At 37.4% G+C, this 12427-nt stretch overlaps 1 protein-coding gene across 6 annotated transcripts in view; it reads left to right on the forward strand.

The window, feature by feature from the left end:
* ntng1a (netrin g1a) overlaps positions 1–12427 on the forward strand; it is a 73631-nt gene that overhangs the window by 33416 nt on the left and 27788 nt on the right. For all 6 annotated transcript variants that reach the window (XM_043227043.1, XM_043227038.1, XM_043227040.1 and 3 more), the window contains exon 3: positions 2362–3005. In XM_043227043.1, the coding sequence (XP_043082978.1) occupies positions 2362–3005 (644 nt within the window). The remainder of the gene's footprint in view (positions 1–2361; positions 3006–12427) is intronic.

Raw genomic sequence — 12427 nt, forward strand, 5'->3', positions numbered from 1 at the left:
TTAGCACCAATTCACAGAAAGCTGTCTGCTTTTCCAAATGCGCTCAGCCATTAAAATCCCCAGCCCTGGTCCACATATCATGGGTGTCCCGATCAGATTAGTATTAATATAAACATCTTTAGTAATTACTGATCTTTTTCAATGTTGTAGCTATGTCAGTTTTTCTAACATGAGTCAGTGTGAGCTGATCTTTGCTTAAAGCTCTCAGTGGCACTGGAAACTTTGCATTTAAAGGTGATGTCTATCGTATAAATAGGAGGTTTGCAGTGTCTGGAAAAGAAAATACCTAATTAAACTTTATAAGGCATTACTGTGCAGACTAGTTCCTCTCATCAGCCTTTACATTTGCAGCTGCAACACAACAAACTGTAGTTGATAAAAATTACATAAGCTTGTAAGTAGGTCTATGTGTGTGTTGGGAGGAAAAGAAAAGATTGTGGACTGTTTTAAAACTTGTGCTGATTATTATACAATTGCTATAAAATATGTCTCTCTTTGACTATGCCTAATGTTATTATCTATTATAATTAATCTCATAGTTCGGTTAGTTAGTTTCGCATAGCCTTGGTTTCTTATGTATATTTTAAAAATGTGTATTATGACATATGCCATCTGCCATTCATACAATTGTGCAAGGTAGCCAAAAAACTTGTTGAGCCATCTTGCCGCAAATACGTTCTAATTGTCACTTGATCCAGTATGATGAAGATTTAACATTGTGTAAATTTCACTTTACCATACTTGACTGGGGTGTAGTGAGAAGTTGTGAGATGGGTAGAAAATTCTGGTTGCTACTGTAAGTGGTTGACTATCATCATGTCTTTCTAAATATGGCATCAATGTAAGTCTATGCAATTTGTCTTCCTGTTTTATTGTCTGCCAGGAGCAAAATTAATTGCACACCTCTCCTCAACAAGCTGTGCAATAGGAGTTATCATTCATGTTCAAAACAAACATAATTTTTATCTTAATTTATCTTGATTCTTTGGGGATGGGGTTTGTTTAAATCACTTAATCACACACTCCAAGTATAAGCAACAGCTATACTGATACTTGCTCACTAAAGATAGAGGGCTATAGACACCAATTAGTTCTTCTCTTCATAGGAGAGCTAGTGCCTGAAGCACACACTGAGATAGAACAGCATGAATGAACAGCTCTGCCCTGCTGACTGGATGGTCTAGTGAGAGGCATGTGGACTCACTGGTGGGTCTGATCGTTCTCCAGGCTTATGTGTACGGTTGTAGAGAACTGGCAGGAGAGCATATTAATGCCACTTTGTCAGAATTAAGAGGTTAAATGGTTGTCAGGGCTTCGTTGTCACATTGCCTTAGAGGACAAGGCAAGAGGAAAAGCCTATTAACAGAAGCTCTCCTTTTTTTCCCATGTGTACCTCTCTGCCACTGTGTCGCTCATTTTCTTCTCTGCAGTCCCTTTCTCCACCTATTCTTTATCACCATGCTCTTCCCCAGTGTCCAGGCCTGTGGATTCCCGCAGAGAGACAGACATCTCCCACTTAATCAGCTGCTGTGTTTCTTGTTCAGATAAATTGGAGCTTGTTCCTCTTGAGAGGTATTTCCTGGAGGATGCCAACGCCACCCGACAATATAACAGCCCCACGAGTCCCTGCTTAGTGCACACCAGCATGTGGCACAGCTGAACATACCAGTAGGCTGATTAGTTTGAGACGTCGCTAAAGTGTGTAGAAGGACAGTGACATTAGGGCATATGGTTTTCACGCAAACCAGCAGCACTCTTGTTTCAATGCCCCTTTCTGAATTGCAGATCTGTAGTATATTTTTATCTGCCAGCGGTGGCTGACAAAAGTGCACCTTTGGGTGTCCTTACCTCAAGGTGCAGAACAAGGTAGCCTTTATGCAAAAGAATGACTTGAGGAGAGTGTATTATTCACATTTTGTCAGTCTGACCTTCATATTTTTCTCTTTTTAATGAGCATTTTAACATGAATCCATGTCCCCTCTTTTTCAGACTCAGTTTTCTTGTTTTTTATTATCGTGGATTGATGGAACTTAAAACAGGGAATAATGCTTTCATAAATTATGTGCTAAACAAGACTGGTTTTACTGTTTGTCTGCATGAGGGAACTTGACTTTAAATGGCTCTATAAAAGATCTATGAGTCTTTGCGCATTAAATGGCCAGTCCTTACCTGGATTTAGCCAACAGCTGGAGAATGGATTCTTTATGTCTATGATATCGTTCATGTACCACCAAGGCCAGGGCCTTTGAAATGTAGATTGTCTTCGCTTCATTGGACTGCACCAGAATATACCCCATATGTGCTCACATGAAAGATCACTTTTTTCATTTTCATATAACTGTTGTTTTCTTTGTCTTGTAGGAAAACCCCTATATGTGCAACAACGAGTGTGACGCAGCCACAGAAGAGCTGGCCCACCCCCCTGAGCTCATGTTTGACTTTGAAGGCCGCAATCCTACCACTTTCTGGCAGTCCACCTCCTGGAAGAAATACCCTAAACCTCTGGCGGTCAACATAACCCTGTCATGGAACAAGACCATTGAGCTGACCGACGACATTGTCATCACGTTTGAGTCGGGTCGGCCAGAGCAGATGGTTCTGGAGAAGTCTCTGGACTATGGACGTAGCTGGCAGCCCTACCAGTTCTACGCTACTGACTGCCTTGACGCTTTCACTATGGAGCCCAAAACGGTGAGGGACATTACCCAGCACACGTTGCTGGACATTATCTGCACAGAGGAATATTCCAGAGGTTACGTGTGGAAGAATGACAAGACTGTTCGCTTCGAAATCAAAGACCGTTTCGCACTGTTCGCCGGCCCCAAGCTGCACAATATGGCCTCGCTGTATGGACAACTGGACACTACAAAGAACCTGAGAGACTTTTTCACCATTACTGACCTGCGCATACGTCTGCTCAGGCCTGCCACAGGTGCCACCATGGTGGATGAGAACAACCTTTCCAGATACTTCTACGCCATCTCTGACATTAAAGTACATGGCAGGTAAGACATTTAACTCAGCTGCAGTCAAATTTTGGTTGGGGTTTGTTGCCCTTGGCTCTTTTCTTTTTTTTTGTTTTCATTCTGTAGTTCTGTGTATTGGGAGACAGGGAAGGTGTACTTCACTTTATATTTTTAGAGGAATGTTTTATGCATAGACTTGATTTATTTAAACAGCTAGACAGAACTACAGTGCACTGGTCTTACAATTATTTTTAACAATACATGAAAAAAAGATCTGGGGGAAACATTAAGTGCAGGTGCAAATATGTACTTTGGGAATCAAGCAAAAACTACTGCTCTCATTAACTCTTTCATTTTAGCGTGTGTTTTACAGAATGATAACTTTATTGAAATTAGAAAGACTTTTTAGATTTTTCCACTTTTCCACTCACAACTCTTGCATAGTCAGGATTTTTTTGTAGTGTTCTGAAATATACTTCCTAATTTGACACCCTGTGATCAATCTCAAGACTGTGAAATTCACTGTTCTGACACCAAGGCTATAAACAGGAGTTCATTCTCTAATTATACAAGTATCAAGGGCCATACCCGCCTCCATCTCATCTCACCTTTACATGTTCATTTCTTTTAGTAATAACAAGGAGACAAGTTTTTTCTCTGCTTGTCTATTTCATTATTGTCTGGGGTCAACAATAAAGATGCTAATTCATTCAAAGGGCACATGTTTTAAGGATTTAATGTACACAAACTTCTGTCATTTTAAAGGATACACCAAAAAATACATAAAATAATAAGAAGAATTTATTATAATTATAATTTACAATTATAATTTTGTAATGTAATTGTTTTAATACTTCACATAATGCATCCTATTCTGTACAATGTGTATAAGTAGTTCGCAGTTTTATTATAGAGGAGATATACTGAGAAAGTCGGCAGGAAAAGTCAAATCTACAAACTTCACATCAGATTGTACAATGCCGTGTGTTGGCTGTGTGGATGTTTTTAAACCTGTTAGATGGTGAAGATGACAGCTGATCACAGAAGGCTGTAAATTTTAAACCTTCCTCAAGGCTGTGTTCTCATTAATGGTGCACAGTGATGATCGGTGAGTGTCATCTCTGACGGATATTTATGAGAGCAGTGACTTGTCGTCTTGTTTCTAAAAAGGTAATCCAGAGTTCAGCAGCATGCTCGTTGTTGTGGGTTTTTCTCCGAGCCTCGCTGTCATGGAGAATCATGATTCATCTCCCTCCACATACTCACAGGAAGCATACGCTCCTTCATCCCCTGAAATGTGTTTCTGCCTCATGGTGCATGAGCCACTGGAGTCTGGCAGGAGGCAGATGACCCCAAGCACAGGAATTCCTGATCTCAGAAGAGATTCAGTCTATATCAGTATGAAACAAAGCAGCTGAGATGCAGCCCTAGAATAGAGAGCTACTGTAAGTAGGTCAGCAAACTGAAAGAAAAGAGAGGAGAAGGTACTCTTTAGTCTAGTGTCACACACTAATGTTTGTTGCGTGAAAATGCCATATTTATTAATAATGATTTAATATCATATTTTGTTGTGAAGGTCAAGTGTGTACGTTTTGGAAGAGTAGATTAATATCTAATATTGGGAATATTAAATAGAAATAAGTATGAAGAGTCTTGTTTCTGTGAGAGAAATGAGGTTGGCCTTCATCTGAAGTGCAAAATCTCTGTAAAACCTATTACATTATAGACTATGTTCTATCTGTTATGTTATATCTAAATATTTATAAATATAAAGCCGTAAAAGCATTTTCATTTCAATTGTATTAATTATGTTTATTTTGTATTTTTATTTATTCTTTTTTTTTACTGAGTTAAAATTACTTTGGTTCATCCATAACACTGGAAGTTGTAGTCAAGCATTGTATGTTGAGATATGTTATTCCATGCAGTAAGCATTTTAGCAAATGTAATAGGTCACACAATTTGCATACTGTGCATCTATCTATCTATCTCTCTCTCTCTCTCTCTCTCTCTCTCTCTCTCTCTCTCTCTCTATATATATATATATATATATATATATATATATATATATATATATATATACACACACACATACACACACACACATACTAGATACTAGATACTTCAGCAATTGCCTATTCCTCTCCCTCTCAGTCTGCAAACTACACCCAACATTTCTTTCTCCCTGTCCTTCCATGTCTTTCTTTTTCTTCCTTTTTTTTCAAATTCATCCCTCATTCCCCCCTCCATCTGTGTTTGATCAATAGAGTGTAATTAAAGGAGGGATGAAGCAGGCTCCTAGAGGAACAGCTTGAGTCTGACTCTGTCTCCTCTGACACACTGCTGGCCCTCACTCATTCTGATGTATAATGTATGCATTATACATCAGCCCTCTCTCTCAACCATAGTCTCTGCAGGAGAACCGAAAACTCCTACTGTTCCTGGTTAGCTTGCAGTGAAGATAAAGAGGAGTATAAATGTCTCATTCAACAGCCATGACTAAAAGGCAATCTTTTAATTTGTGAATCACAACTGTTAGGCTGTCTTTTTAGATTGATGTATTGTGTGCTACATTAGTAACAATCAGGAAAGAAATTCAATTTGCAAATCTTAAAGATGAGCATTAACCTGTGTTTTAGTAGTTTGCGGTTGGATGGTTTATTCACTCTTTTGCACACTGAACCCCTTTTTATCTGTGTGTATATATATATATATATATATATATATATATATATATATATATATATATATATATATATATTTATATATATATATATATATATATAAGTTAAAATTTAAATATATAAATATATAATATATATAAGTTAAATATATAATATATTAGTTAAAATAGTCAATTTGTATCTTATAAAATGTATGCTAACACTATATTTTACTGTTACACCTATTAGTTGCTTATTAGCATGCATATCACTGGAATATTAGGCATGACCTTATTCTACATCTCTAATCTTACCCAATTCCAAACTTTCTAACTATTAATAAGCAGCAAATTAATTTATTGAGGAAAATGTCATAGTAAATAGTTAACAAGAGTTACCTTGTGTAATAGTTTCTAAAGTGTTGCCTAACGTATTAACAAAAGTTACAAAAAGTAAAAAAAAAAACCATACAAATAAAAAATTATTTTCTTGATATTATCAAGTATAAATGTATCTGTTTACACAAGAAAATAGAGCTGTTACTCCATTTCAAATGCTTTTCTGTTATCTGTGCATAACCGTTGCATTTTTAGTTAGGCCCGGATACAGTTGTCTCCCTCAGGGATCGATGATACGGTGATTGATCGTTTAATTGCAGTCCTCCTTGGCTGCTCGGACAGGCAGTCGTTCGCAGAGAAGTCAATGTGTTTTTCTCTTTTTCTTTTTTTCCGGGCTGCTTGGGCCATGCTGAGGCCAGGAACCGGAGGACAGATAATCTATTTGTGCTAATTTCGAGATTCGCTCCACACCCCCACCCCCCACCCTTCCTGAATAAGTCATTCCGCTCTGTATCTTCCTCTTGCCATCTCATGTGCTGCGCTCGGCACTTCAGCTCTTCCACATCAGCACATTTCATTGGTCCGGTCATCTGATGTTTCAGCAGTCTTCTGTTCCACATGCTCTTTCACCACAAAACTTAATCTAATCATGTTATAACCTCCCGGCCTCAGATGATTGCAATCCAATTTGCATTTCTCTGATTTTATTTAAAGCGTTTGATTTTGTGCTATTGTTACAGAAATGGAAGAATTCCAGTGCAACATTTTATATTGGTTGATATAGACACCGATTTAGATATATTCCATTTGACCTCTTAGCACCATTGACACATCAGGAAGCTGCTGCTCAGGCAGTTAATCTGAGACTGTGTGTGTGTGTGTGTGTGTGTGTGTGTGTGTGTGTTTCTACTGTGAGAAACAGAATCGGAGCACAAAAGATCCAAATGATGAAGTGTAATTACACACCCAATTGATTCTGGCACCTCATTCATCATCCAGTCATCATGTTATGCACAAACTCCGTTTCGAGGCGTCAACTGAGCTAAGAAAACAATTTAATGTGTAAAAATACACACTTGACCCAGCAGATACATAGCTGTTGTCACTGCATCCCTTGAGCCAACTCAAGAAATGTCCAGCTTATTTTCTCAGTCCCCAAGAATTCACAGTCATCTCTCTCACCGCTTTCTCCTGCTCCCTCTCACTCATAAGAGTGCATTAGCTGACTTCTCCGTTCAACGATTTGGGAATTAAACGGAATGCAGGTGAAGGATTAATTCCAGCAATTCCTCAGAGTTACTCTGCTCTCCCGGTGATTGATGAGCGCATTTAGTCATTCAGTTCTTTGCATCTACTTATCCCTGTCCACATCTGCCTAAATGCTGACCTTGATTTTGAAGACCACTACAACTTTTCAGCGCTCCTCATATACGTCTTCTAAAGAGTTTTCGTGTAGAATTTATATTTAAAAAAGTATTGAAGTAATAAAAAACAAGAACCATCATAAATAAGTAAATAGTTAGCTTTTTCGTTCTTGCAAAGACCTAATAGTATCCTTTTGTGACTCATCTCTCTGTTGTTCGTAAGCAGGCAGTTGTAAGTTCTCAGAATGAATGAACAGCAGACAGGTAGCATCACTCAAGGTAATGGAAGGTGACACCTGGCTTGTCAGCCCGTTACCATTAGACCTGCAGAAGCTCGTTTAAAGCATCTTAACAAGTCACAAAACAGAAACACTGACACTCCCGCAGTCCAGAAAATCTCTCAGTTAATCTATTTGTTTTGCTTTCACATCTCTTCCCCCTGTATCTGCCCGACCTGTGCACTCTCTTTAACTTATTTACGGATAACAGATCTGCTTGTTGGTGTTTCACAGCCTGTGGTTTTCACCAGCTTTCATACAAAGAGCTTCACATACTGCCCAGCATTTCCTGTCTGAGCGCATGGGGCTCACTGTTCTGTCTCTCTCCACTATTGCCTCACCATAATAAGATACCCACTGCTTTGAGAGTTCCCCAAGCAGAGCACCTGCAGTCCGTAGTGGTAGAAAAAAATGAGGAGTAGAAGGAGGGAGAGCAGAGGAGAAGGGTTGAGCGGCAAGACAGAAGCTAAAAGCGCCGTATCTGGGAAGCCCAGCTGCCAGGTCCCAGATGTGTATGTGTGTGTCCTGGTGTGTGTGTGTGTCGTGCGGGGCTGATGTGTGACTGCCATGCTTGGTCAAAATTGAAAGGGGGAGGGCTAATCTATCTCTGTTTCCATGTGAATCATTCTGCAGTTCACGTGTTTAATTAGCTCCAGTGAAAAAAAAAAAAAAACTGGTGTGCTCTTTGTTTGTCAGGCCAATTGATTTTATGAATTATAGAGGAGCAATTTATGATGGCAAACTAAACTCAGTCAACACCCCTGAGGAAATGTCCATCAAATATGAACACTTTGTGTTGATATTCGAGAACTAAGGAGAGCATCTATCAACTGGTCATTTTGACATTCATTTATTGAATGCATATTAGGTTCATCATGATTAAAAAATAGAAGTAGTTCATACAAATACCAGAAAAATGTATCTTAATATTTATTTTAATTAATAACAACCTATATAATATATTTATTATATATTAATTAATTAATAAAATTTTTAATGAATATTTTATTTTATTTATTATAAAAATGTATTTCTTTATTTTATACATAGAACACTATCTAGGCAGCAACTAAAGAAAATGTTTATTTCAAAGAAAAAACACTTTAATTAAATTGAAATAACTTTATTTATTCTTGCAAGCACTGAAGGACATGTTGATGATACTGATGATATTTAAATAAATGTTTATATCTATTTAACATTGAGCATGTCAGTGATTTCTGGTGCCTGCTGTCTAGGTAAATAGCTTTCTAAGGTTTGAAACAGAGCTGATGTAATTAAATGATATGAAAATGACATGTTTCTTTGAGCGTGTTTGTATGTGTTTAATTGTAAAGTCTCTCAGTGTTGTGGCTCGAGTAGTTTCTTCTTCACTTGTTTCACAGAAGGTGAAGTTTTGGTTGATGCGTAAATAAACACACGCATCCACCACTGATTTAAAATATGTATTTGAAATTCCATCAAAACGAAACCAAGCTCATGAGACCGAGTGTTGTCCTCATTAAATTTTGTAAGAGCAAAAAAATCTACCCAACATTTTGTGCTTGCTTTTCCAGATTTGTCAGACCTGAGCAACCAGCAGTCTAGTAAACACGCTGATAATTATTTCACCTGTTTGACATTAAGTAAGAAGAACGGCTGAACCACTCTGACTTATCAATAATGTAGCAGCCATCCAGTGACTGGGAAATGCATTTGCTTTTCTGCGAAGAGAATGTTGTGTCTTTTGGGACTCTGCTGACTGACTGAGAACTGTGTTAATGATAACATGCTGAACGTCTGGATGCCTCTAGACACCCTTACTGATTACCAGCAACTGCCTGATCCAGCACATTCAGTCAGAGGAGAGACAGACCATAGCCTAGAGGGTGTTAGCAAACCGGTCTGCCTATATTGTAAACTCTTTGACCCTTCTTAAACAATATCCCCAGTTTAGACCGAAGGCAGAAATTTATTTCAAAAGGGCCAAATCCTAGCAGGAGTTTTTTTTTTCCTCTTCTCCTAATACCAGTTCGCCTAGATGCTTAGCTGAAAATGAACATTAAACATAATAATATAATATTGATAAATTGTTAAACACACGTTCTTTTATAGAAACGAGATGTAACAGATGCAGTGCAGTCATGGTGCAGCTACTTATTTCAAATATGATTAAAAATATATCTGAAAATCAAAAGGGTGACATTTTTTGCAGTTGCTTTAAAAATAAAAACCTGCTGCTAATGTTTCATTTAAAAGGGTTTTAAAAGAGAAGTGTTGACAACATCAGATATTAAGATTAATTTTAAAAAGCAGACTTGTGAAAGATGTTGTATTTTTTAACGTTCCCCCATCAATTTGCGGATCAGAGGGCCAGTGTGTTTACAAGCACAAATCAGTCATTTCATGTGCACATTAAATGCAGCTGATGTGACCAGTGATTCATGTGTATTTTGTGAAAGTGCCTTGGGAATTAGTGTGAATATTTCTTGAACATCAGTGTGCGTGCGTGTGTGTGTGTGTGTGTGAGTCTGAATCACTGTTTAGATGAACATTTCTCTCACACTGACACAAAGGCTCCTTCCTCCCAAGCAGAGCTGATTTGCATTCCACTCACTCGTACCGTCTCTGTCTGTGTTTCTCTCTTTATCTCTCTCTGACCTGATCACTCACAGATGGCACAGCCCTTATTCTGTTCCTCCTCCTTTACAGAGCGCTCAGCAAAGGAACATGTGTGCAATCACAACACAAATGGATTAATTATATGTTTCGGGGTAGAAAACCTCAGTGAGTTTGTATCGTATGCACACTTAATGTAAAAAAAAAAATCTACACATAAAGACAGTCGTCTTTTGCCACAGACATGTGCAAATCCACATGCACACAAACACATGCATGCATACACATGTATACACAGCTTAGCAGCATAAGCAGGGCTGATACTGAGGTGATGGGAGGATTTTTACAGCGCAAAGCCACAGTGTTACCCTGGAAAGGCTGATCCCATTTAGAGGTTCCAACAAAATCCCTAACCCATTCAAAGCCATTGACTGGAATAAAGCTATTAGCCTCCCTTCAGATTAGCACTGTAACACAAGAATTATGTTAATGTGTCAAAATCAGGGTTAAGTTTATGTCATTTCTTCAGAAGAGGAAAGTTTGGCCAGTCATTATTCACTGTCTTGCTCTGGAAAAAGTGCATCTTTGATGTTAATATATATTTGATATAAATAATTATATCTGACCTCTTTCATTAAACATGAACAGAATACATTTTTCAAAACAATAGTTTGTTCAAAGAAATAATTGTCTGCAAGTCTAGCAATTTCATCAAATTTCATTTTACACACATTTGTGAATCGTGATATTAGATATTTGGTACAAGTTTATGAATATTTTGAATAAAAAAGGAAAAACTAAATAAAAGCAATCCATCTGTCATATAGTGTTTCACAGTGTGTCACCTGACTCGCTCTGGGGGGACCGATGGAATACTTTAAACTCATCACTGAAAGGGTTAAAATACTCATAATCATTTATAAATCATTAATGAAAGCAAACACGATGCGCTTTCTGCTGCCTCAGCCTGTGAAGTTGAGCATGAATACAAATATGAAAAAAAATTTCTATAGAGAGCAAAATGTTGGTTAATTTCAAATTAACTGATTAAATTGGAAAACAAATATTCTCAGATTATATAATCTGTATGAAACATGCATACAGGCATGTATTGAAGCAATTACTGTGGAGAGTATAACTCAGTGTTGCTGGCTGAAAACAAAGAAAGCCTTAATGTATCAGTACATTATTAAAATATGTACTTACTGTTTTTCCCTAACACATTCATAATCATTGCTTCTGCCGGGGTGCTGCTTCAAATGAACCAAAAAAAATTTAGTTAAGGACAGAACTTGAAATTACATAGACCACAAAAATTGACCGTAAACTCACAGTAAATTACAAGGAGTAGTTTCATTACTTTCACAGTAAATTACTCAATCAGTTTTAAAGAAAAGAAAAGAAGTTCAGACAATCATTCAATGCTCATTCGATCAGACAATCATTCTTCTTTCCGTTGAACCAAGAAACACTATATTTTGGGACCATCTTACTGCATGATTACGTCTAGCTTAACACAAAGCTAGAGTATGATTTGTCCATTCTGGTGTTGGAACATATCTTGCACACTAGATTGACATCCATCCAAGTCAATGATTTTCCTGATCAGTGCACAGGTTGATATGTCAATCTCTGGATTGATGCCCAAGAAGTACCTATAAACCAAAAGGCTTTCAAGTGGGATGAAAAAGGTGTTAGTTCCCAGTGACCAGCTTCAGTGGGTCACTGCTGTTGCAGTACTGAACAAAAAGGTAACAGAACAACACTGTAAAAAATTCTGTAGTTTTTACAAAAATATTTTGGCAGCTGTGGTTGCTATTAATTTGTTAATCTATCGAGTCAAGATATATATCTGTTGTTGATATGGACTACGTTGATGTTTGAGGAGAGTGGTGTAGTAATGTTCACTGTATTACCATCAGTGTTTTAAATCTTGTTGTTTTGCAGAATATCACGGTTATGAGACTAAAACCTGAAGTAACATTTTAAGAAAAAATATCATTATATTTTCATAATTATTTTTTTCTTCTCAAACTTTGTGGCGTTCATATTTTTCTACTAGGCTAGTTGATGAAACAATGTAATATTTTTATTCTGTTAACTGGTTAAATAGATCACATTTTTACGATTTTTGACAACCAACAGTTTTGACCTAAACATGATTTTCTGAATTCCACAGTAATTTACTTTTCACAACATCAACATCAGTCGCAAGCACTC

Source organism: Puntigrus tetrazona, chromosome 24 (genome assembly GCF_018831695.1).
Source record: "Puntigrus tetrazona isolate hp1 chromosome 24, ASM1883169v1, whole genome shotgun sequence".
Classification (NCBI taxonomy): domain Eukaryota; kingdom Metazoa; phylum Chordata; class Actinopteri; order Cypriniformes; family Cyprinidae; genus Puntigrus; species Puntigrus tetrazona.